The 26,463-nt window shown below is 37.0% G+C and overlaps 1 protein-coding gene across 6 annotated transcripts in view; it reads left to right on the top strand.

Annotated features, from left to right (window-relative positions):
- Positions 1-16,849, top strand: part of ENPP3 (ectonucleotide pyrophosphatase/phosphodiesterase 3) — a 34,624-nt gene extending 17,775 nt beyond the window's left edge. For 3 of the 6 annotated variants that reach the window (XM_085541616.1, XM_085541617.1, XM_085541618.1), the window contains 17 exons: positions 1,159-1,268; positions 2,577-2,642; positions 3,128-3,200; positions 3,897-4,005; positions 4,152-4,280; positions 4,641-4,672; positions 6,161-6,288; positions 7,320-7,386; positions 8,787-8,874; positions 9,459-9,628; positions 9,732-9,783; positions 10,504-10,658; positions 11,655-11,790; positions 13,057-13,134; positions 14,350-14,482; positions 16,106-16,262; positions 16,462-16,849. In XM_085541616.1, coding sequence (XP_085397742.1) covers positions 1,159-1,268; positions 2,577-2,642; positions 3,128-3,200; positions 3,897-4,005; positions 4,152-4,280; positions 4,641-4,672; positions 6,161-6,288; positions 7,320-7,386; positions 8,787-8,874; positions 9,459-9,628; positions 9,732-9,783; positions 10,504-10,658; positions 11,655-11,790; positions 13,057-13,134; positions 14,350-14,482; positions 16,106-16,262; positions 16,462-16,635 — 1,857 coding nt within the window. In that variant the 3' untranslated portion in view covers positions 16,636-16,849. Of the gene's footprint in view, positions 1-1,158; positions 1,269-2,576; positions 2,643-3,127; positions 3,201-3,896; positions 4,006-4,151; positions 4,281-4,640; positions 4,673-6,160; positions 6,289-7,298; positions 7,387-8,786; positions 8,875-9,458; positions 9,629-9,731; positions 9,784-10,462; positions 10,659-11,654; positions 11,791-13,056; positions 13,135-14,349; positions 14,483-16,105; positions 16,263-16,461 lie in introns of those variants that run through there. The other 3 variants (XR_014944044.1, XR_014944043.1, XM_085541619.1) reach the window with 3 other exon arrangements.
- Positions 16,850-26,463: the final 9,614 nt, after the last annotated feature.

The raw sequence follows: 26,463 nt of genomic DNA, 5'->3' as shown, positions 1-26,463 counted from the left end.
ACTTATCCTTTTCTCAATGGATGGTTTTAGAACAGAATATCTGCAAACTTGGGGTTCTTTGCTGCCAAATACTGAAAAACTCAGTAAGTTTGATAGGGCTTTATTGTGCAGAGTTTGTTTGGATATTTTTTGACAACTAACTGAAGAATGAAATCTACAGATCTACTTCCAGAATATATCACTTTTAAAAACAAACAAACAGCAACAGCAACAAAAATGCTTTCGATGTCCAGGCACAGTATAGAATAACAAAGAATTGCATTTCCATCAAAATTAGTATTTATGTGCAAATTTTGGCCCATTTCATCAAAGAAATGTGATTATAATGCTATTCATTTACTAGAAATATCAAGCAGTACAAAAATTGAAAAAATATAAACACATGTAGTATCTGCTTAACCTATCTGTTCAATATACACATATATATATACACATTCAAGGAACGATTGGATGTTGTACTGAGGGACATGGTTTAATGGGAGCTATTGGTAATAGATGAATGGTTGGACTGGATGATCTTTTCTATCTTTTCCAACCTTGGCGATTCTATGATTCATATATGTTTGTATGTAGGGAGAAAAAGAAGGAGTTAAATCAGTATATACACTTACAGGGTATATATATAGTATGCGTGTAATGATGTTTCTAGTATATTACAGTGGCCAGGTTTTACTGCTATTGTTTCCTGAGGGGTTCAGTCAGGCTCCTAACAGAACCATAGCTGGGCTCTGTAAGGTGAATAGAAATACACCCTCTTAAAATACAATCACATAACTGGAAATCATATCTTCCATGATCATGATCCATTGCAGTGGATTCACTTATCCATTTCACTGAATGTGTCATTGGATAGAAGGTCACTGCCTGTAGTCACCTATGAAAATATCTACATGACATCCTTTCTGTGATGAGAATTCCGAAGAAATGGTGACATCTTGAGTCCTGTGCTATGATTCTTTTATTCAGAATATATATGTAAGAAACAAACTTCAAATCAGATGTGTTTGTTGTGCAGCTGCATGATGTATGAAAGAAGAAAGGGAAATGTATGCCTGTAGCCTGTATTCCTAATCCAATTCTAGACTTTTACACTGGTCATATGAGTTCCTCCAGCGGTGTAAATGCCATAAAATTGTTTGTTTGTATCTTTATCTATAGATATGGCTGACAGCAATGTACCAAGGTCTGAAAGCAGGCACTTTCTTCTGGCCAGGCTCTGATGTTCCAATTAATGGTACATACCCCAACTTTTTCTATTTGTTCAATAGGTAAGTTTTTGTAAGGATTGAGGTAAATTGCCATAAATTACTTCAAAAATAAAAAATGCCACATAGCAGCTGAAGGAAATAAAATACAAGATTTTTTAAACAACAGTCTGAGTGACAAGTTCCTTGTTATGTAGTTGTGATTTTACCATGGAACTACCATTAGCAGTTAAATTTTAGGCTATTCACAATCAGAAAGGCAAAGGTTATTGTACATCTGTCATCTTCTCAAAGACAGTTTTTAGTGTTCCAGCCAAATGGAAACTACTAATTTCCCACCAGGAAGGCTTCCTATGGCTGATTAGTAGCCAATTCTGTGTTATTCTAAAAATTGCCACATCATAGCACATAAAATTTCCACATAATATCTAACCCTTTATAAATTTTCCTACTTGAGAATTAGCTTTCCAAGAACCTAAACCCTAAGTACCTCAGGAGAAGTAGCACGAGGCTATGGAAGGCAGAATCTTGCTGAAGTAAGGCCTCTGGATAGGGAAGTTACTTAAGGAAAATGGACTTTAGACAAATTCCCTCTGATTTTGCTTGAAAGTGTGATAATGTGCACACCGCTGCTAATTCTCAGGTTATATGCATGAAAATACAGTAACAAACTTCATAGTAATTTTCTTTATCTTGTGGAAGACGTTAATACCAGCAAATGATTTCAAAATTTTTATGGTTATTTCAGTAAATAACAGTCCTTCACAACTGCAAAATTAATCTAAAGCAAGTATGTAATTATAAGTCTTAACAGATAACAATGTTTTGCTGTGATATCTAGGATTGGTTCTCAGAAAACAACTGAATGCTATAGTTTATTAACATTAAACTTCTGCATGACTTTGTGGAAAAGTAAAGATATGAAGTGAGTAAATTCCTTCACAGGAGACAGGGCATGTCCTCATGAAGCTTTCTGTGGGGACATTGCTTTTGAAATGTGAAAGTCCAACGTCTAGACACAGTGGAAAGAATGAAAAAATATTCTGACTTATATTTCTTTGTTTTTCTGAACTTGAAAACTCCTTTTTTTTTGCTTGTATTTAATTTTAAACATAGGTGTAATCCCACCCACATTTTCATGATCGGGATCTGTCTGATTTATCATTAAGAATGTGTTACATGCAATAAAAAATGAAAATAATAAAACTGATTACTGGTATATTAATGCGATATGTCATTCTTGCAATCCAAGTAGTTTTCTTTACCTTACGGAGTGGACTCTGTATCCATGTTCTTTGGAATTAGAATGGCAAATCAGAAAGGACTTATTGATATATTATCTTTTTTTTTCTTTCTTTTCTTTTTTTTCAGTTCAGTTACGTATGAAGAGAGAATTTCAGGAATACTAAAATGGCTTGATAAACCCAAATCTGAGAGGTAACAGCAATATTCCAATGCTTTGTAGGAATACAGTTTAGAAAGATTTTAATACTTAGCAGCTGAGATTTGTGTTGGTATTTGTGAAACATTGAATCTTTCTTACCATCTCAAATGAGAATTTGCTGAACTTAAGCCTTTTCTATAAGCACGGCTTGTTGCACTGGTTAAATGAAACAATGTCAGAGGAAGAATCCCTACTTTTTATATTTAGAGTGATAATGGATACAGTAAATTTATGAAAATGTAATTTCAAATAATTCATGTTGGTTAAGTACAAATCTCACAGTAATGTAGATGGCCATACTTGCTGTATGGTTTTTGTTGCTGTTGTTAAGGTTTGAGCAGGAACCTTATAAGTAAATTATATTTACTTACAATTCTGTGCACATTTCTTTTCATTTCCTTTTAAAATGAAAATACTCTTTTTAAATTATGTCTCCAAGCTTTCATAATATTCCTTTCTTATTTATTTGTAACTCAAGGCCTGATTTCTACACTTTGTATATTGAAGAACCAGATTCTTCTGGACATTCATTTGGACCAGTTAGCGGTGGTGTAAGTCGCTGTTGTGTTTTTACTAGACTAAATATCACTTCAAAATGGAAGAGTACTAAGAACTTATCTAATTCATCAACTTGGAAAGGATACTAGATAAAACATTACTGTAATTATTATGTGAATTTTCATTCTGTTATATTCTTGTTTGTGGCTGAGCACACTGTTTGGATTACAGCTCCTTTGGGTCATACACAGTGCTGAAATCATAAGAGATTGAATGAAAATCATTACTGATCATACTGTTAGAAATAATATTAAGTTTCAAGCTGCGTGTATTTAGACTGAACTTGAATTTTATCAGCAAGTGATATTTGGAAGTGTGTAGCCTAGCAAATTCCCAGAACTGTTTTCTATTTACTTTCTACACTCTATTTCAGTGTTTCTTAATTTGTAACATTTCCTTTTTATTTGCATTCACAGAAAATGTTACATCTTTAGGGAGCCTAGGATTTACTGTAACAGCTTCCTCCTGGAATGATTTTGGAAAATAGTCTTCCACAGAGGGCCTTGTTGTGGTGGTCAGGCATGGAAAAACTCATCTTTGTAGGATAGTTTTAGTCTCTCTAAATTAGAAAGTGAAGTCAGTTTCTCTTTGTTTACAAAAGGCACACAATCTGACTGCATGCTTACATTAAGTGATAACTTTTAATGAGTGAAAAGGAAAGGTTCTGAGGAAGCTTGTTTCTCTCACAGGTAATCAAAGCTTTACAGCTAGCAGATCAAACGCTGGGAATGCTAATGGAGGGGCTTAAACAGAGAAACCTACACAACTGTGTAAACCTCATTGTTTTAGCTGATCATGGTAACGTATATCATTTTGTTTCTCACCGTAAACTTCACTGAGTCATTGTTTTCTTTTGCTGTTTAATATATGTACTTACTACTTTAAGTCAGTTTTATAATTCACTTTACTGTATCTAGAAAAGTAACTGTTTCTGTATTCTTTAGGGATGGATATGACCTACTGCAGCCAATTAGAATATATGACTGATTACTTCAATCAGATTAATTTCTACATATATGCAGGGCCTGCAGCTCGCATTCGAGCAAGCGTTGTTCCACAGAACTATTATACTTGTAAGTATGCACTGATCCTCGGATTGCACAAGCAGTATGACAGGAAATAAGTAAACGTAAAGCAGACTTTCTTGGCATACGTTGCAGTCTAAGTCAGACAGGAATAAGGTACTGTGAGTGGTTTAGAGGAGTGAATAATGTTATTTTTTTATGTGACTTAGTCTCTTTATAATTGTTGAATCATTTTTACTAATGGCCTTACTCTTTCTGAAAGAATTTTTGTTTGTGAAGCATCCAGATTCGTTTTTCAGAAAGCTGATGTTTATGACTTAAGTTGCTTTTCTATAACATGAAAAGTGAAAGAGCTAAACCATGCTGAACTGTCTTAATGTATATTAATTCATCTTTCCTTTGTAACAGTTGACTCAGAAGGAATTGTTAAAAACCTCACAGTAAGTAAATATTTTAATACTTTTTCCTAGTAGTTGGGGTGGTGGGGTGAGCATGATGTACAAACTGGGACTCATTTAAGAAATTTGATGACTTGTATTTCTTTACGTTTATCATTTACAGTGAGTTAAGCATAAAAACAACTCTCTATCTTTTCTTTCCTTCAGTGCTGGTTTGTTTTCTGCTCTGTGACTAATCCTAGTCCAAGCAGTGGGCCGATGTTCTGATTCTTTTAGAATAACTACTCAGCTTGGAATAATACTCAGCTCAGGTCATCTCAGCTGGGTATATTTCTGATAAAGCACCACTAGAGGTCTTCCTGCATCCTGTTGAAAAATTGAATGCTAAAAGCTTGCTACCTGTAGCTTTTGCAAGCTACCTGAAGTCCAAAGAGCAGCAAACTACCCTGGTTAAGTTTTCTTGATTCTGAGTACCTTAGAACACACCTTTTGTTCCTCAGCATACAAGGTGTGTGTGGAAGCAGGACATTACAGATGAAAAGGAGGAACTAAAGAAGGAACTTTTTCACTGTTACATCATCTACCCCTCTGACACTGAGCATTTCATTACAAAGAGCATTCTATAAAGGCAGCAGCAGATTCTGCATATTCTCTTCCCTAGTTGAAACTTCTACCTGTAATAGTTAGAAGGAGAGGTGTAGAATCTCTGTCTTCTAAGAATAACCTGGTGGGAAGGGATTTCCTCTTCCCTTGTCAGTTTGTACTTACTGCTTGTGTATTTTTTTTTCTTTCAAGTTGTTAGGAGGAAGTTTTGGACAGAGATGGGAATTGTGATTGGATATTCCTGAAGTCATTTCCCTCTATTTTTTTTTCCCTTTAATTATTGTTTGCAGAATGACCTCTTCTCCTGAGCTAGCAGAATTGCTGAATCCTTATTTTTTGTTTCCCACTATGCTTCTTAGATAACTATCAGGGACATTTACCTTCATTTCACACTTTAATGCCCATCTGTGCAGAGCATACAATTCTAGGACTTGAGCGTAAAGATGTCAGATCAGGCGTACTATTATGTATACTTGGTTTTCTTTGTTATTTATTGAATGGTATGGTGATAGAAGATAGCAGAAAATCATTAACTGCTAGGGAGCATTCTCCTGTGGGTTGTGAACTTACATAGTAAATGCCAGTGGTATTATTATGGGCATATAGAGTAAGTGTTCCTAATAAATGTCTTTCAAACTTAGCAGTACTTCTACCACAATATTGGTGTGCTTACTATTATAGGAATAAATATTATAGCTAAATATTACAGTGATATATTTCCAAAGAGTTCCAAAATAAGTCATTTTTCATTCTGTTGCTTCTTGGGCCAGAAATGGGATCTGTAGGTTATCAGAAAAACACACTCTGAATAATATATTCTGTACATACATTCCTATCACTAAGATGTTTGCGATAATATTGAATGATTTATGGTGTATTTTTGATACTGAATGAAATTCACAACTGAGCTTTTTTTCCGTCATGCAGTGCAAAAGGTCACCTCAACACTTTAAGCCCTATTTGACACCTAACTTGCCAAAACGATTCCATTATGCTAACAACATTCGTATTGATAAAGTTCATCTTTTGGTGGATCGACAGTGGCTGGCTGTGAGGTACCATCGTTTTTATCATTATGTTCTTTTCCTTTTCATTTCCCTCACTGATGCTTTTCTCATATTCAACTTTTCACCAATGTCCTGGTGCCTCTGAAAACAGGATACGTGGGCACGACAAGTGTGTTGAATCAATAGTGGATGACTATCTCTTTATCTTTCCATTTGTCTCAGCAACGGGTAAATTTAAACAAGTGTTAGTCATTATAAGTCAGACTATTTTGGCACATTATTAATTTTGTAACCCCTTCACATATACAGTTATCTCCTTCAGCCTTGAAGATATACGATGAAATAGCACTCTCTTGTAAGGCATAATTCCTTGCAGTCTTTTTATGTTGTTCCACAGAAAATAACAGCTGAGTTTTCCCAGTATGATCATATTAAAATGTTGATACTGCAGAATATAACTGAAGATTCTTTTTAAGTCAGTCATGCTATTCTGAAAGTTCTGGATGTGAAATGGCCTCAGTTCAAAAATCGGCTTTTTTAAAAAAAAAAATTGATTCAGTAGCTGTATAGGATACATTATGTTCCTTTCCAGGGCAATCTGCATTACCAGACAGAGAAATCTATGCAGACTTGAGAACAGGATGAGCAAGAAGAAGCACAATATTATTTGTAAAGTGGAATAATACAAAGATGGTAACAGATATTCAAAAGGTTATTTATAGGGAAAAGCTCACCAATATGGATGCCTTCACTGGGAAATGCTGAGGCAATCTCCACCAGGGAGCAATCTCAGAGAGATGCAGCCCTAGTGGTGGTCAGCCCTTAAATGAGGTCTAGAGGAGGTGGAGGCAAGCTCCATCCATTCTGGGAGGGCAGCTAAATTACTCTCACCTGTGTTCCCACAGCTGACCCAACACTTGCCTCAGCTGATTAATCAGAGGTTCAGGCCGTGATTACCAATTTCCCATACAATTATTTCATAATGTAACATTATACAGAGTCTGTGATTTGGGTTGACAATTATTAGTTGACCTTATTTATGCCATTTTAATTTACAGTGTATGATGGTTTCTCCTTAGGGACAACAGTTACACATTTTGTGATCAGGGTAACCATGGTTATGACAATGAATTTAAAAGTATGGAGGTAAGATGGTTTTAATTCAGGTCTTGCATCTTCTCATGTAGAAAATCAGAATGTGCTAGATGAACCAGGATAATATGTGACAGCTTTTGCAGTGTGCTTTTTCTTATATGTCATCCAGACATGTAAACTGTGAGCACATACTGCATCCACAAATTTCTATTGCTTTTCTTCAATGTGTGCATGTCTTGGCACTTTGGACTTTGTAGTAAAACTGTCTCACCTTAAATTCATGGAGCTATCAAATCAAGCATACCGTGTTCAGATCTGGAACAATAAGTTCTTTCCTTTTCTACTTAAGCAAGGACTGAAAAAGCTCTGTAAGCTCTGAGAATTCAGTACAGTATCTGAAGGCCTGCATGCTCGAATTAATGTAATGTAATTTTTTCTGCTTGTCTTCCAAGCCCTACACATGTCATCAGAGCAAGAAAAGTCATTTTTATATAGCTTGTGTATTAGTATTGCTTGTACTGAAGTTTTGTCTCATTTTTACTTCTGGTTACAGTGAAAAATTGTCAGTCCTGGAATAAACAGTAATCATAGATAGTCTTGTGATGGTGACACAATGATTGAGGAAACATGATTTTTCAGTGTAGTTGTGTCTTAATGCTGTATTTTAAAAATAAAGGTAGGATTCTTTTCCTATTATGAGAACATAAGAACATTATTTTAAAACAGATCATTGTCCTGTTTAGTCATTTGTCTGGTGTTTCATGGCATGCAGCTCAGGAGGCTTATAAATTAATAGAAACTAATGTGAGACTGAAGGTTGTGTTAGTTCTCTGTCAAAATGCTGGAAGACCCCAGCAGGGGCTGCCCATTACCACAGTGTAGCATTGGTGGTACTGACTGAGATCTCTGCAAAACCTGAGATGGGTCTCCCCAGTTCCCAGCCGCTTGCTATAGGCAAAGCTATCAGTTCCTAAACTAACCAAAGCTTTTGCTAATGCAACATATATTTAAACAAACAAAACATACATTTAAAAAACACACAAACAAACAAACAAGACCACACCACAAAACCAAACCTTTTATTTATGGCTCGATGTTAGCCTTTAAATGGGATGCATGAGTGCCATAACTCTGCATGTATTGAAATGGCAGAACTTTTACCAGCTGTTGCGATGAAAACATGAAAAGGGTTTGAAACACAGCAAAAAAAAAAAAAACCAAACAAAAAAGCCTTTCATAAATATAAACCAATATGTTAAAGCAAAAAATAAAACGGATAAGAAAACAATTCTTCTTCAGATTATATGCAATGGGCAAAATTTGCCTTCTTGATCAGAACAATCCTGTTTTGTAATATTTATAACAGTGTCCCTGTTTCAAATGAAGTACAACTGAATTCCTTTTTAATTTGAGTTTCTTTATATAACAAGTTCTGTTTTATTACAATACAGGCTATATTCCTAGGATATGGCCCAAGCTTTAAAGAAAAAACAGAAGTAGATGCTTTTGAAAACATAGAGGTTTACAACCTTATGTGTGGTGAGTAGAAAGACTCTAGTGCTTAAGATCATAATCCAACAGTGTTTTCAAATACCAGTGCTGTGAGAGCTAATAAAAGGGTAACTGAAACTGTAATGAATTCATCCATAATCTAGGTTTTTAATTCAAAACACAGAAGCTGTAACATTTTTCCTTCTCTATGCTGAAACATTAACTGCCAGAACTACTTCTCCTTTGGATGTTGTTCCTGATTGCAGAAGGAGTCCACTAAAGAACCACAGAGAAGCGCTTCTGCCACTTGGGCTTGCTGTTGAAATGGTACCTGTGGAACCATTTTCTGATAAGAACCTTTTAGAGGGTTGCAACTCTTGTATCTTGAGAATGGATGATTGCAGCCCTAGCAGTTAGCAGTTAGGAAGCGTAAGCCTCAGAAAATATGGATTAAAGGATCACACAAAAAATAATTAACTCAATAGTTTCAATAATTCAGTGGCCTATTTTTTTCTATATTTAGAAGAAATGCATAGAAAATGCATAGAATTGCAAAAATTCTTTGTTAAAACTATAGTTTTAGCCTTAAAGTAGCTTTAAAATGTGGTTCCAATTTTCAAATTTTCCAACAGATCTGCTTCATATTACACCAGCACCAAACAATGGCACACATGGTAGCTTAAATCATCTGCTAAAAAAGCCTTTTTACAGTCCTTCATATGCAAAAGAAGAGTCATCCCCTGTTTCATGTCCGGTTTCCCATCTGACTCCTGCAGATAATCTGGGATGCACATGCAACGATGTAAGTAGGAGTTCTGGAAGATTTTAATCATATTGGTCAAGTGTGTTATCTTTTAATTTTGTAAGCAGCAGAATCATTCTAAGGAGTCTATAATATTTTACAGGTGACAAATGCTTCAGTAATTAACGAGAGGTTAAATCTCACCACAGATGAAAGTAAGTAGTTAGAGGTGAAAAGGATAGCAACATTTTTAAATTTACAGCTATTTTAGATTGTATTTTATTAATTTCAGTGGAAACTTTGGCAATGTTAATACAATTTAATGTGAAATAGGAGAACCAAGTTGGAAACTTAACTTTTTTCCTTGTTTCTTTGCATTGCTATAAAAGATACTAATTGATGCTTTTGTAATGACATTTGTGTTCAGGAAGTAAATCTGAATCCAATTAAAATATTGGGAAAAATTATACAGATTTCAGTGGAAAGCCTGTGTACTTCTGGACTGTATTGCCATAATTGGGTTTTATTTTTTGCCACCTTGCTTTGATGAAAACTCACATGTTCTTTTTTGTGGTGCTTCTGGAAATTTTATGGGGCATTACAAAACTTCCCAGCCCAATATGGTAGAGTTCTCACTTCACTGGCAAGGTGAATTCCAAAGTTTTATATGTGAAATTACAAAGAAATGAGAATTTGAATGTCTGATGTTATACTATGTTGACTTCTTTATGTTAAACATAAAATGAAAATTATTTTATATATTCCTTTCCACTGAGCTAACAGCTTAAAAGGATGTACTTGTGTTTATCATCAGTTCTGTTGTATTTATTAATGCTTTAATTTACATTTTGCTTTGTCTCTTTCCACTGCTTGCTGAAACTTTGATTCCATCAGAAATGTTATGGAAGAATGAATAAATATCTTTTTAATTATAGTAAAGAATGCAACTTCATATAATTTGCCATATGGGAGACCTCAAGTTCTTCAGAGGGAAAAAATCTACTGCCTCCTTCCCCATCATCAGTATGTGAGTGGATACAGTCATGATATCCGGATGCCACTGTGGACTGCATACACTGTGACTAAACCTGTAGGTTATCAGATATTAATACTTGATATTAATGCTGATATTAATATCATATATTTGTAAGCGTGTAATAAATTGGATTGAAAATGTTCATTCATAAGGAATTCTGTTTAAAGACTGGTGGATATAATGAAAGTGAGACCTTTATTTCTTCTAAAAAGCAGGCTAATGCAATGATGCATGTTTCCGATAGAATGAATAGGAAAGAATAAATTTAAATCAAGGAGTACAAATAGGCACAAGAGGATCTTTCTATTTATTTACTTTTTTTTTTTTAAATTTGAACCAACCTAAATGGACAATGTGCTAAAATTCAATCTGAGTGTTTAACATTTGTAAACATATAAAGAAATTAAATAACAGGTAATTCAGTATTAAAAAAAAAAAAAAGAAAAAAAAAAGCACAGTTACATACAGAACTCACATTCTGATATTTTATATAATGCTATTGTAAAATACAAGGTTTTAGAAACAGTATCTGTTTTAGAAACAGTATGATCAGTATCACTTTTTAGCAGTTCTTAGCTTCTGTGTATGTTAACATATCTCGGTGAAAGTCAGTGAAGCTAGCCAATAAAATTTAACTCTTTAGAAACACAGATTCTTATTATCAAGATGGAGTCCTTCAGTGCTATGGTGTGGTGATATTGTCATCTTTATATATTCACTGCTTCTCAGCAGGATGTGATATGAAGTTTGTATTTCCATAAAAGGGATGAATGAGCCAAAGTTGTCACTTGTTTTTGCCTAAGGTGAAACTTTACTCCTGCTGCTACAGTTTTACATGCTGTGTGAAGATTTTAAGGAATTACCTAAGAGCAGAAGGGGAAAAACACAAGGCAGGGGAGCATCAGCATCCATTCCTTACCTTGACCTGATTCATTATGAAAACAGAAAATTCAATGAAGGCCATCTGAGAGAGTTAAAAACGTACAGAGCATCATGTTAACCACAACCGTGGGTGTAATACTGTTTTTTTTTCTTTTTCCCTTTTCACAGGAAAGCACATCTTCTCTTCCTCCCACTGTTTCAGACTGTCTGCGGGCTGATGTTAGAATCCCCGTTGCTCATAGCCAAAATTGTTCCAACTACCCAGAAGGGCTGGACTTGACCTATGGTTTCCTCTACCCTCCCAGTGAGCACTGTTCTTTTTATAGCTGAAGTTTAGAAAGTCTTAATCAGCTGGATGTGGGTTTATGTTTAAACATATAACCAAACACCAAAGCAAACTTCTTTGGATCAGCATGTTGGGCAGAAAATGTTTCCAGTGTTTGTAGACTCACCAAAAGCTGGATAACAGCTCCTTCGGTTTTTTTTTTTTGTTTGTTCGTTTTGTTTGCTTGTTTTTTGTTTTTTTTTGTTGTTGTTGTTGTTTTTTGGGTTTAGAGCATTTAGGTTTTTCTTTAAAACATGGAACAACTTGATTGTGGTAATGGGTTTGAAAGATGTGTTTGGAATGAAGGGCTGTCCCTCTTTCCCTGTATGAATATTCCTTTCTATTGCCAAATTTGATAATGAACAGACTATCTAAAAAATGTAGAGATAATAAATGTGCAGTAGGATTATACACCCATGCTCAGATATCTACTTAAGTTACACGCTGATAGAAATCCAGTTTTCCACAGAGCCTTTGACAGCACATCACAAAGATAATGCACCATTTGTTGTATTTTAGAAGATAGGCTTTTTTTTCTTTTTTTTTTTTTTTCTGGGGAACTAACTTAATAGGGAAAGGAAATTAAAAGAAAATGCAACTCATGAAAGCAGAATAGCCAGGAAGTTATAATAGGCAATAAATAGAGGAATATTATACTCTAACTGTTCCTTTATAACCTACTCTGTGAGCAAACAAACTAAAATTATTCTGTGGGATATTACACAAAAAAATTTCTTGTTTAACTCTCATTGGTGTTGGACATAATTATGATGGAAGACTAGCACAACATACTTCAGACATAAATGTATTTGTATATGATTTCACTATTTAGTATCATAGAATCATTTGAGTTGGAAGGAAGCCCCAAGGTCAACTACTCCAACTCCCCCCTGCATTAAATCGGGAATGTTCTGTCTTCTTCAGAGTAGAAGGAAATTTAAATGTTAAGAAATGTATAATGATTGAATGACACATACCCGCAATTTATAGTAACATATTTATCAGATTTGTCTTTGTCTAGTATCTCTAGTGTGCCCCGGTGGCGCAGTGGTTAAAGGCGCCGCCTTGCAACACTGGGGCCCGGAGTTCGAATCCCCCCTGTGGCGCAAGTGGTAGAAGTGCCGCTCTGCTACACAGAGGCTCGAATCCCGGGGGTTGGACTCGATGATCTCTAAGGTCCCTTCCAACCCGCACGATACTGTGATACTGTGATCTCATTAATGTGTACTTTGTTCTTTTACTTAGATTTCAATTCATCTGCACTTGAACAATATGATGCCTTACTCACCAGCAACATCGTTCCCATGTACAGAGCTTTTAGAGGTAGGATCCAAGATTTTGATTAAATGTGATTAATTGCCTGTAAGTATAGCTCTGGACTTTGTATAGCTGTGACAAAGACTTAATTAATTCTTAGCCTTAGTATATCCAGGTCTTGTGCAAATGTATACAAAGCTTTAAAAATTAGATTCATGATATTTTAAATGCACTTATGTAGGCTTTTTAAATTTTTTAAAAATTTTTTTAATGTTAATAGTCCTGCCTGGCCTCTACTTAGATATGCCAGTTTTCATTTGAATTTTTTCTTATTTCCTGTATGTTGTCATGACATAAAATGCTAGCTATGGAATTCATATGACAAGATCCTGTTGGTGAAAGGCTCAAGATGAAGGAAAATGACACCTTTTCTTTCCTTTTGCAAGGTCTCAAGGGAAGACAAGTTTGTAAACAATTTACTTTAGACCAAAACAAGAGATAAATCAATAAGTTCAACCCTCTGAACTCATGGTTTTTGTTTGTTTGTTTGTTTGTTTTTGCCTTTATAACTGTAAATATTCAAACAGTTTTAGTAGCTTAGAACATACAAGTTCTAGTGTGCCCTGGTGGCGCAGTGGTAGGAATGCCGCGTTGCAACACTGGAGGCCCTGGGTTCGAATCCTCCCTGTGGCGCAAGTGGTAGAAGTGCTGCTATGCTACACAGGGGCTCAAATCCCAGGGGGTTGGACTCGATGATCTTTAAGGTCCCTTCCAACCCGCACGAGACTATGATATGATACTATGAAGTTGTATTTGCTCAAATAGCATCTTTTAAATCAAGTAAACTGCCAGTGACATTTTACATGAGTTCTGTGGAATTAGACTAGCCCTTAGCTGGAAATATTCCATACCGAATGCCATTATCTTGGATCATATCAATTGGCACAATTATGGCTGTTAGCAGATAGGACAGAAATAAATGGCCTCTCAGCTTCAGAATTGTATCTTTATCTTCAGCTCTAATATATTATCTCTGGTAGTGCAGGAGCTTGCACGGGTGTGATAGTAGTAATCATTACTCTTTAAAAGGTGAGAGTCTGTACTTTCTGATGAAATCCAAACTGTGTGTAAAGAGTTGTTTTAACAGGCATTTTAGTTTCAAATTTTTGGTGTTACATTTAAGTAATAAAAAGGCACAGCATTCCTTTTATTTTCTTCTTTTTTTAGTGGTGAAGTAACTGATTTTAAATTAAATACGCTTGTATTTTCCTTCATTTGCAGACATATGGGACTATTTCCACAATGTACTTCTTCAGAAGTATGCTACAGAAAGGAATGGAGTAAATGTTATCAGTGGACCAGTGTTTGATTACAATTATGATGGCCATTTTGATAATCTTGATGAAATTACACAGTACGTACATGGAAAATTCAAATGATGAGTTATTTCCTGCTGTACACAAGCAAAATATTCTCACGAAGAACAAAAAAGCAATTATCAAAGAGAATTGAGTCTTCCCTTTACAATGATAAATCCACTGTTACTCATACAATATCAAATTATCTTGCAAGCAGGTACAATACTATAGAAACTGAAGTTCCAGTAAAGAGGAAAAAAAAAATATTGAGGTTATATGTGTAGCAATCTACATTTGCAAAGATACAGGCCAGTAATTTGCTTTCCAAGTTAATGCCTACATTTTTCTGCCTCCATAGTGCAAATACTAGGAGAATATGTTAATACACAGAAGACGCGTTTAAGAACAATTGTCTTGCTTTTATGTTGCACTGTCTCAGCTGCTTGTATTTTCTCCCCATTTTCCCAAACTGTGTTTTACCAAAGGTCAGTTTAGTATCTTGGATGCATTTACTGAATCATATAACTGAGCATGTAACACGTAATACTCCTGACTGGTATTTTTATATAGCTTACACAGTTGGACATCTGACAAGTTCTAGATAGCTTTTAATGAGCTCTGGTAGCATAACAAAATACATTTTAAGATTCAACTGTGTGTAGAAATGGGACTAAAGGAAGACTTACTTAAAGCAGAATCCCGTGAAGTAAAAATATAAAGAGCAAATATTTATACTAGTGAATGGTGACAGGAAGAGAAAAAACAAAATAAACAAATAAAACAGAGTAAGAGCAAACAATTTGAAATGTGACAAATATAGGGAGCATGTCTTCTGACAGTAAGAAAAGTTTAGCAGTAGACAACTGCTGGGAAATCTGCACTGCTGAATCTGTCATTGGAAATGTTTTTTTCAGGGCTAGACTTAATACCACATCTGTCAAAAATTGTTTGAGAATGGGAAAATCAACTCTGCCACGAAGTAGGAGGCTGTAAGGGAGGAGAGACTGGAACTTCCTTTCAAGCAGAAAGCTGTAATACCCAGTCAACCACACAATTTTGTCTACAGTTTTGAACAAGCGTGTTTTATTCAGCATGTTAGTCAGTCATACTAAGCAGAATAATGGTCTCACTGATGGTGTTTAACGAAATGCAGCAAACTTGGGAAGGTCCTCATAAGTTTATATGCAAAAGTGGCCATGTCAACAAAATTACCAGTATATGGAAGCAAATAAACTTTGAATTAGGAATCCTAAACTGGTATACATGGCACATGGCCACAAGTCATCATTCTGGCATTGCTTGCTGACAAGAACCTGAGGCTCATCTTTTCTCTCTTCCCCTGTTTAGTTTAGTGTGGTAGAAATTCTTTATGTAATGAAGGGCACGCATTGCACCCTTATCATGTACCATCCAGAAGTAGAAATCTCCAACTTTGGCAAAATAGACTGCTAAGCACATAGTTCTGTCATTTTCTCATTGAAAACAGTGCTTGTAGCAAAAAAGACTAATCCATGCATGTTTGGCTGTTCATGAAACAAATGCCAAGGCTGAGTCTCTTCAGGTGTTAATTTAAATAGTGAAAGATCTATGCTAAGATGGGTTTTATAAAATACTAGAAGCATCAATGTTTTTTATAGTTCATATCTAGATAAATTCCTTAACTAGTGTTGATTTTATAGGCATGTAAACAACACACAGATCCCTGTCCCAACCCATTACTTTGTGGTTCTGACAAGCTGCAAGGACACGTCCTATACTCCACTGAACTGTACAGGCTCCTTGGATGCTTTGTCCTTCATCATTCCTCACCGACCTGACAATACTGAAAGCTGTGCTGTAAGTATACTTTTATATTTCTGTGTGTAAGTGAGCTTTGTGAACTGACTTTCAGTGTGATACAATTATCTGGAAAACATTTAGATGTCTAAATATTTAACTGATTCATTCCCATGAGCTGATAATGAGTTGATAGCTAGGGATGACTAAAACATCAAGAAGACCAGTGCTTGCATATTTTTCTTGTCTGTTTTGGCAGGATAACAGGTCGCCTTCTGAATGGGTTGAAGAAAGAGTTCAGGCTCATTCCGCTCGTGTTCGGGATGTGGAGCTGCTAACTGGACTTGACTTTTACCAGGAAACAAAGGGATCTGTCTCTGAGATCTTACAGCTGAAGACATTTTTGCCAACATTTGAGACTGAAATCAACTGAATTTCTATTTTAAAAAAATGCCAGCATTTGGAAGGAATAAAATCAAAATGATTTAACTTTTACCTTAGTAAATATGAGAGAAACTTGACTACTGCACCTCAACAAGAAAAGACACATTGCACAGCTAATTCCTTTTTTTTTTTTTTTCCACGTTCCTGTTCTTTCAGTCAAGTGTTTTGTATAAATTGAATAAAAATTAACTGAAGTTACTTAAGTCATCTTTCTAAGCCATGTTTTCCAAATAGTGAATATTATGTTAATTAACAGCCAAAAAAACCCCAACAACCCAATGCCTGTAACAGGAACATGTGTCACTACTGAGACAGATGATAATTTAATGGTTTGAAAACAACGACAACAAAAACTGTCACAAGGACATATTTTATAGTAGTAACCCCAGAATCATCAGCTGTATAGAAAATGTTCCTATAATGGAATTGGAAAGTGAAACACTTTGGGAGGCATGCTTGTGCTTTTTCCCATGTGTTTATCAGTGAAGTTAAGGTTATCTCATGTTTGTATGTTCTGGAACATTCTGAATTGCTTTTTCTCATCTATTAATCCACAGATACTGCCATGTACTTAAAAAAAACATTCAGACTGACACAAAGTCTGTATATAATGGAATGTCTTCAAATGGAAATTAATTGCTGCTTCGCATAGTATTCATATGCCACGAAGCCTACAAACGGCAGCACAGTGATTTGATCATAAAAAAAGTTATAAATTCAAGTAACATTCCATCTGCTTACATCTCAAGACTGTTATGACTGGTCATGCTGCTCCATTCTAACAGCACTACGGAAGCAATTAATAGTTATACTTTATTAAAGTTATACAGAGGAGAGTAGGAGGGAAACAAATTCCATCTTGCAGTTTAAAGGCTGTGAAACTATGTGATATTGTCCGAAGTCTACTTAGGTCATGCTCTCCAGGCACACTATAGGAAAGGAGGAGAAATTAGGTGTCTACATAATGAATATATACAAATAATTTCTATATTTGTTTTAACTAAGACAGAGATTAAAACACAGAAACACTACGAGGAACAAAAAATTCTGCTGTCTATATAAACAGATATTGCTGAGACCCAGTTCTCGCTGACTTATGTGTGTGAAGTAAAGTTGTTAATTCTATAACGTGATTTTCCACAGTCCGCTATGGAAGCAGAGGAACTAAACACTCCCATGGCCATTGAAAACCTGAAGATGGGAGGATTTAGTGGTTTGCTTTTCTTACGCTGCTTTTCATTTTCAGTATTAGAACGATGCCTATGAGCAAATATAGAGATATGGCCCTACATGGAGCTAGTGTTGTGCTGCAGCAAGACAGGGTGATAGTGGATGAGAGCAGGCAAGGGCAATGTAACCAACTTGGCTCCAGAAAATCCTACAGCCAGGACAAGGAAAAGCTAACAAACAGTTCAACAAGAGCTACCGTGTTTCCCCTGCACCACACCCTGGCTCTCAGAGACTGTCACCATATAAAACACTTTTTTCTCTCTTTCTCCTTAATATTTATTAAAGAGTCTGCTGGCTTTCAGTCAGTACCTCCCTGAAGGCCACCTTCAAAGCCACGTGCAGACATTTAAATGGCAGAGAATGCTCTTGACTCCTTTCTTGGACAATCTCCCTCAAGGAAAATAGACAGGGCTGTGTTTTTCAGAGTGCCTCCCACAGCCCTCCTGCAGTGTCTGCACATGGGGTAATGGGATTTCTTTAATTTTTTTCTATTTGGAACATGAACCTGTGTTTGTAAGTACAGATTTTTTTCTGTCCTAACTGTGTAGCTCCTGTGCAGTGCAGGAGTCCCTGCCCCTCATTGGATTGCTGTCAGTGAGGAGGTGGGAAATCTGTCATGCATTCAGATCTGATGCCATACGAGAAGAAGAGGCACCTGCCTCCACTCCACCCTGCAGCAATTCCTTGCCCTAGAGACAGCTGAGATGACCTTCCTTACCATTATAGTCTGAAAGGAGCAGGAAATCTGAATCCTTCCCAGTCCCTGGAGCAGTGATCAAAGAACATGGCTGTCCTCAAAAGAATGAAAAATAGTGGGAAGAATGTGACTTTGTATCATCCAGGTGTATGATATAGGCCATTTTGGGGTTTAGAATCACCCAGACATCAAGCTGGTGGAGACTTTGCCCAATGACCAAATTACTTTTGAAGGAGACATGGCAACAGATGTGCCAGTCAGCAGCCTTCTGTGTGGCTGAAGAGAAATGAGTTATTGGTTGATGTCCTCACTTTGTTCACAGCATTCTAAACAAAGGCTTTTCCATTTCCTTAAAGACAAACATCTCAGCTTTTTTCCTAATTTTGCCCTTTAGCCACTTGTATTTTGCTCAGTAGGTTCCAAGCAGGTTTTCCATAGTCATTCAGGAGGATTTCAGTGCATAAGAGGACAGTTTAATGTTTATCTGCACAGACTGAGCTGTGTCAGTCAGATGAAAATATAAACCGCTCAGTTTGATCAACAAAATACTCTTTATAATAGCTCTGGGAACTTCAGCTTCTCTGCCCTTCTCTTACAGACATATGCAGAACATGACACACAATACTGTCTTGAAGCTCGGGAATAACATTCAGCTCTCTAGGGAAAGAAAGAACATGGATGGGGAGTTGCTGAGAAAATGAAGTTCTCAGAGTGTGCCTTTTGCTTTGTAGGCAAGCCAGTGAATGTAATTTCCATTCATTCAGCTGTTCTATTTTGTTTTGTTTGTTTTTTTTCATTGCTTTTTGTTTTCAAGCTGACGGATTCATGTCTAACCACCAAAACTACAGCTGTCAATAGCATTTCTTTCCTCTCAAGAACATTTGAAGGATATTCCCATCAGCCACACGTGCCAAAGGTGCTTCAGAACTGATAGCTGGTCTTAACTTCTTATGAATTTATATCCTTTTTTTTAGGCAAACTGATGCATTTTCTTTATCTGGGAGCATATTTTTATGCAGCAGCAAGTTGCAAAGGGATTAGTTTGCGGCCTTCCTTTTCAGTCCTCACTAAGGGACATTGCCCACATCTTTTCTTCTGGACAGTTCAAATTCTTCTGCGGGTTTTTTTTTGTTTTTTTTGTGTTTTTTTTTTTAAGGTTATGGATGCCAGATATTTCCATAGCACTACCAAGCATTTCAGGTCAGTTTCCAATTATAAGAAAAAAGGGCTGCAGGCTTATGGGAAAGGTGATTTCAAACTGTTCTTACTTAAATTCTTTCCACAGAATGAGAAATCCTGCTTCATTTTCTTTCCACCATTATGAGTTCACAAAGATCACAGCTTTTGTGGTATTTAAGATAATCTTATGAGCAGCACTTCATTTTGTGTGATGAATTTGCTGATTCATTGCTGTGAAAATCTGATCCCAGTGAAACACGACTGATGAATGATATAAAGGTCAACAGGAGGTGTCAAAATGTTTGATTTCTGGAATATCTTGAGAGTTTTATGAAGCCTGATGTAGGAAAGATCATATTTCTTCATGAGAATTGATTTGTATTTTCTGTAGTAGGTTTACATACCATAATGGATGCAAAACAACTGCAGAGAAAAATAGCACTGACAAGCTTTGTATGTTCTGGATAAGGCTTCTGTTCTATGAATCACTGAATCCACAGTCTAATTCTTGTCGATGAAGTGGCACAACATTCTGGGCAGCTATAGCATGGGATAATGAGATCTGGGGCATGGCACACCAGTATGTTATTTATGCCCAGGGACTTTCCTGTGTGATATTTTTGATTGTTTACTGAGGTTTGAGGTTGTACTGAAGAAAACAGTGATTTCCTTCTGGCCTCTGATAATCCATCTGTGTTTTAATTGCTTGGTGTCATTTGTGAATTGCTTTCAACTTCTACATACCACTTTTCAAACAAATGAGATGTTGCATGTTCATTGGTATTTATCCCAGCAAAAATGCAGACTGGAAAGAGAATGGACTGAGAGCAGCCTGAAAAATGGCATGACCGTCATTGGTGGCATCCCTCCGTTTTGCGTTGCTTGTAGTTGTCAGAAGCTCGTTAAATGTTTGTCCTCCTGATCTCCAGAGGTAAGTGTTGTGAGTAAAGACAGAACAAATCCAGTGCAAGACTTGCTAATGCACAGTGATATTAGATTTTTGTTGCTGTTTAGTAGGTGAAGGTGACTTCAAACTAAAAGCAAACATTGTAATTCTAGTTACTGAAGAGGTGACTTCATTCAGAGCAGAAGCAAAAGAAGACCCTGGCTATGATATGGAAAATAAAGTCCTTGCATTCTTACTGACTTTTATGACTTATTAAACAATAAAAGATTTTAAAAGCTTGACTTGTTCAGCAGTGGAAATGCATAAACTGAAAGGATATGAACCACTTTTTCTAGGAGTGTCAGTGATGAAGAGCAGAGAAAGGAAAAAAAGAGCTATCTATGCTACAGAACAGTGCTGGCAATTAAAATCATATACAATTTTACTAGCAGTAGATTCCAGCTGGAAATCAGAATAAAGCTTCTCACCAGTAAGTTTCTTGAATAGCTACCCAGTGGAAGTCGAAAGGCAAAAACAAGAAAGATCTTGGTCAATATATGAATCAGCTTGAATAACAAAATTACCAATGAAAACAGGGAACTGCCTCACTGACTCAGATTGGATCTGTGTTCTTTGCCCCAGTGAATAATGACTGAGTGAGTAAAAAGGAATGTTTACCATAAAAACTTAATGCAAGATTTTGACTTACCAAACACTCAAGGATAGTTAATTGAGATAACACAATGCTGATGGCCAGGAGCTTAAGAAATTCATCTGAATTTATTACAATAAAAAAGAAAAGGTATCTGCACTGCCAGGATTTCTGTGAGTACTGCTTGTGCTGCCTCTTCAGCAGTTCAAGCTGCCTCTCTGCTTTCATTGCACATGAATTACCTTTCTGAGCACTTGGATAGGAATACTGTTCCTTTCTTGCTTTACTTCAGCTGTGTTTGTGAGGTGGAAAGTATGTTTGTGAATGACTGAAAGCAAAAGTTGGAGGGATAGGAGGAGAGAGTGTCCTTAATTTCAAGGTTGGAGTTGCAATGCAGCTCATAAATATCTCCTTACTGTACTGAATTTAGTGACTGTTTTACACAGCATCTCTAAAAACTGTGCAAAGAGAGTCTCTCTGAAATGTGATGACAAGAGAACTGCTTAGCCAGAGAAAATCACTGTACAAAGTACCTTTGACTGGTTAGGGGAAAAGGGCACAGATAGAGTTGGTCAGCAGAAGCTAATAAAACTTAGTTCTCTTATTTGTTGTTGTTGTCCTGAATTAGTCAGCTCACTGAAATTAAACCATTTTGCAGAGTATGGCTTTGCTTTATGTGGTATCCCAACATCTCCTTGTCAGCCAAACAATCTTCAGAGTAAGGTTAGGTGCTGACATATCATACCTGTGACTTCTTTTTCAGGATTTCTTTGAGTGGACAAACAATCTGAGCTCATTGAGTCACTGCTGACAGCCACATCACTGCACTGTTGCCTGAGCTGAAAAAATTCATACTTCTGATCAGCTTGTAGGCACAAACTTGATGCTAGATTTGGTACAACTTGAGTGTCTCAACAGCCAATCTGCTACCTGCTTTGTTTTTTTCCATCTGACTGCTTTCTCCATTCGAAAGATGGCCATGACCTGGTGCAGAATGTGAGGATGCCTGAAGTCCTAAAAATTCTCCAAGGACAAGAAATTTCTTTCCAACACATCATTTCTGCCATGAATTTCCTCTTCAGCTTGTCCAGAACCCATGTTGTTGTCCTCAATTTCTTTTCCACAATCACATCCTAAATCCTCATAAGAAAAATATTAGTTGGAATATATACAGATGCTGTGGCAAGTCAGCCTGGCTGAAAAGAGCCCAAACACGTGATGGTAGTTAAGGAATGTGCTCAGAAGCTTTAATAGTGAAGAAGCTGTCTGCAGGTCATACCCATTTATATTCACTAAAAGGAGAGTCATTCAGAAGACGTTGATGAAATGCAGGAGACCAAAGAAAATCATATCAAATCATCTAAGTGTAATAGCTGACTAAGTGACCATTATCTGACTATCACAACTGGGTCCCACCTTCTTCATAGTTTTGCATGCAGCTTTTGGTCACTATTTGTTAGCAGCATTGCTTTGTTAGTCACAGAAGAGTACCCAGCTGTTATACTAGGATGCTGGGCAGTTGCAAGGCATGTCTTGAATTGTAGTTGAAAAAGCCCACACAGCTTTCTGCTTTTCTCCACCTCTCAATTATCTATGCATCACCAGTGACTGAAAATAACTTGTAAAGAACGTCAGAGGTAAACTGCTCTACATAAGCTGAAATTTATGTGCTGGAGCTTTGAAGAATAACTAGATTTACTGCCTTGTTGCTTTTGCAAAATGACCATCCCAAATATTTTTCATATAAGCCTTGCAAACACTCAGTATTTATGTAGTTCACGGAGTACTATTAATGCTTTCTTATCTCTCTCTGCTCTTCTTAAAAAGACAGATGTCTGGCATGTACTTTGAGAAATTCAGATAACATTCAGAAAGGAACATCCTATTCCATTAGAATTTAGCTTCAAGTGGAGAAGCTACACAACAGTAATATTTGCTAGCATGTAGGTTTTTGTTTGTAAACAAGCTACGGGCTGAGCAAATTACAAGTGGATTTTGACAAAGTACAACCTGAACAGAGAACAGTTGGCATTGCTGGAATTGCCACTGGTTCTTGGGATTCACCTAACATTAGAACTTCTTATCCAGTGCCAATTGGTATTTCATCTCTGAGACTGGTGCTTTTGGTGAGAGACCAGGCCATGGTGGAAGCCCCAGGTGTCAATTTGATCCTGTTTAAGTAGGCCTTCTTATGAGGTCGATCCTCCACATTGGTCTCAGAGCTACTGAGCTGGATTTCTTCATGCTAGAGAGAAGCAAGTCTTGAAATGGGACAGGTATGAGGCTCTGGCTCCATACATTGTGTTAGTCAATAGCTTCAATCCTCACTGGGGAAATTTAGTCACAGAGGATTGTTCCAAAAGCCTGAGAAAGGTCTCTGTGAGGCATTAGGAAAAGAAATTGTGACTGGCTTAAAATAGCCTACGATGATTAATGGGATTCTGTAAATGCAGATTAGATTTTCATCAGAATCTCATTAGATAATCCCACTGCTCTCTAAAAATACTGAGAAAAACATGGATATATGCCCAAAGTTTTTCTTTTTTTCCTAATTATTTACATATTTTTTTCCAAAAGCCCAGGGGGCAGGGTAGATTGCTATGTCAGGAAAATGTAGTAAATAACTTCTGATTGTCTATTAAAACACATCATATGAAATTGCTTGCCCAAACTCTGTCTATACAGAGAACAATTCAAAGCAATCTTTGGAGCTTCTTTTAGGTTGTCCAGATTAAAAACATGACTTCAGGTTGAAAATATAAGATCTTGTCTAGGTGTTAGTTGAATGTTTAACTGTATCTCACAAGGCATTATTATGAGTGAGCTTGTTGCCAATGAACACTATCATCGTTACTGACACTAGACAAGTGGTAACTAACAAAGAAGAGCCTTAATGTAAATGCTCTGCCATCTTCATAATGACAGCTCTCACTACCTTTCAAATGCTTGCTTTATGAATTGAAGAAAAGAGTAAGTACAGGGGTGACCAAGTGCAAGGTCCCAGTGCTGAATTACACTCTTAAAGTATTATAGGAAGGCACCTTCTAGAGACAAGCTATTCTGCAGAAGTTGAACTGGTTAGTATCAGACAATCTGATTTACCAGTAACTTGTAAACAGTGTGTCTAAGGCATCTTGTACACAGAGCTCTTGGAACTTTCCATGAAAAAGTCCCACACAAACACTAAAAATGTATCGTGTTTCTTTCTGAGTGAAAGTAAAATGACTTTTAGACACCACTAACATCCTGGTTGAGTTAATTGAACATAGAATCATGAAATCACTCAGGTTGGAAAAGACCTTAATGTCACTGAGTCCAACCACAACCTAACCATACTAACTAACAACCCATGGCTAAATCATGTCCCTGAGCACCACATCCAAACAGTTTTAAAACACATCCAGGGATGGTGACTCAAACACCTCCCTGGGGAGCCTATTCCAGTGCTTAATAACCCTTTCTGTAAAGAAGTGTTTCCTGATATCCAACCTAAACTTACCCTTGTGTGACTTGAGGCCATTTCCCCTTGTCTGACACCTGTCACCAGTGAGAAGAGACCAACCCTGCTCTCACTGTAAGCACCCTTCAGATACCGGAAGAGAGCAATAAGGTCTCCCTTCAGCCTCCTCTTCCCCAGACTAAACAGCCCCAGTTCCTTCACTCTCTCCTCATAGGGCATATTCTCCAGGCCCTTCACAAGCCTTGTTGCCCTTCTTTGGACCTACTTCAGCACCTTAGTGTCCTTTCTGTACTGAGGTGCCCAAAACCAAAAACAGTACTCCAGGTGGCCTCACCAGTGCCAAGTATAGGGGCAGGATGGCTTCCCTAGTCCTGCTCACCACACCATTCCTGATACAAGCCAGGATGCCATTTGCCCTCTTGGCCACCTGGGCACACTGCTGGCTAATGTTCAGCCAATTGTCCACCAGCACACCAAGGTCCCTTTCCATCAGGCAGCTTTCCAGCCACTCCTCCCTAAGCCTGTAGGGTTGCCTGGGGTTGTTGTGACCAAAATGCAGGACTGGACACTTGGCCCCATTGAAACTCACACAGTTTGCCTTGGCCAATTGATCCAGTCTATCCATATCCCTCTGTAGTGCCTTTCTCCCCTCAGGCAGATCAACACTCCCTCCCAACTTGGTGTTGTCTGCAAACTTACTGAGGGTACACTCAATTCCCTCATCAAGATCATTCATAAAGATGTTAAATAGAAGTAGTCCCAGTACTGAGCCCCGGTGGACACTGCTTGTGTCTGGCTGCCAACTGGATTTAACTCTGTTGACCACAACACTCTGGGCCAGGCCATCCAGCCAGGGTTTCACCCAGCTGAGTGTATGCCCATCCAAACCATGGGCAGTCAGCTTCTCCATGAGGATGGTGAGGGGGACAGTGTTAAAGGCCTTACTGAAGTCCAGGCAAACCACATCAACAGCCTTCATCCACTAAGCAGGTTACATTGTCATAGAATGAAATCAGGTTAGTCAGGCAGTTTTTATGTTTGCTTTTGTATCTTCTTACAAAAAGGCAAATGAATAGAAAAATAGTGAGCTTTAAAGCTCTTTTTTGTTGGAGGAGTTATTTGCTGCACAAATTTTACACACTTGTGTTTTGAGATATATTCCTCTTTTCCAGCTTCCTAGTCCTAGCACAGAGACCTCATATGATCACCTGTATGTGGAGTCTTCATGTTCTACAGTGAGTGATGCTTAGCCAAGATTTAGAGTGACACAGACTTTCTTTTAAGTGAGGAACTACTAGAGACAAAGAAGACAAGTCAAGGAAATGTAGATCAAGATCTACATTTAGATAAGACTCATACTGGAGACAAGAGTGAACAGGAGACAAGAGTGAACAGTCTCTCTGTTTTCTGTTTGTGCAACAAGCCAGAAGAAGCACAGAAACAGAAAGGGTGAGCAAGATATGGACCAGAGAGAAACTCAGGCTGACGTGGCATTGTAATGAAACACATTTATTCCTGACAGTAACAACACATAAACCCCTAAATTTGGTTGCTTACTTGCATCAAAAAATAGTTACTGTCTTCCTAGAAAAAAGCTACCAAAACATTCTAGTCAGTCTATTTAGACATTATTAAAAGCTCATTGTTTATTAAAATTCTTGCACAGACAGTGTTTTTAAACAGTGTTTAAGCTTTCACATGTTCTCTTCTACA

This window comes from Coturnix japonica, chromosome 3 (genome assembly GCF_054131305.1).
Source record: "Coturnix japonica strain WE chromosome 3, WE-NBRP24, whole genome shotgun sequence".
Taxonomy (NCBI): Eukaryota; Metazoa; Chordata; class Aves; order Galliformes; family Phasianidae; genus Coturnix; species Coturnix japonica.
This window is presented reverse-complemented; position numbering and strand designations above follow the sequence as displayed.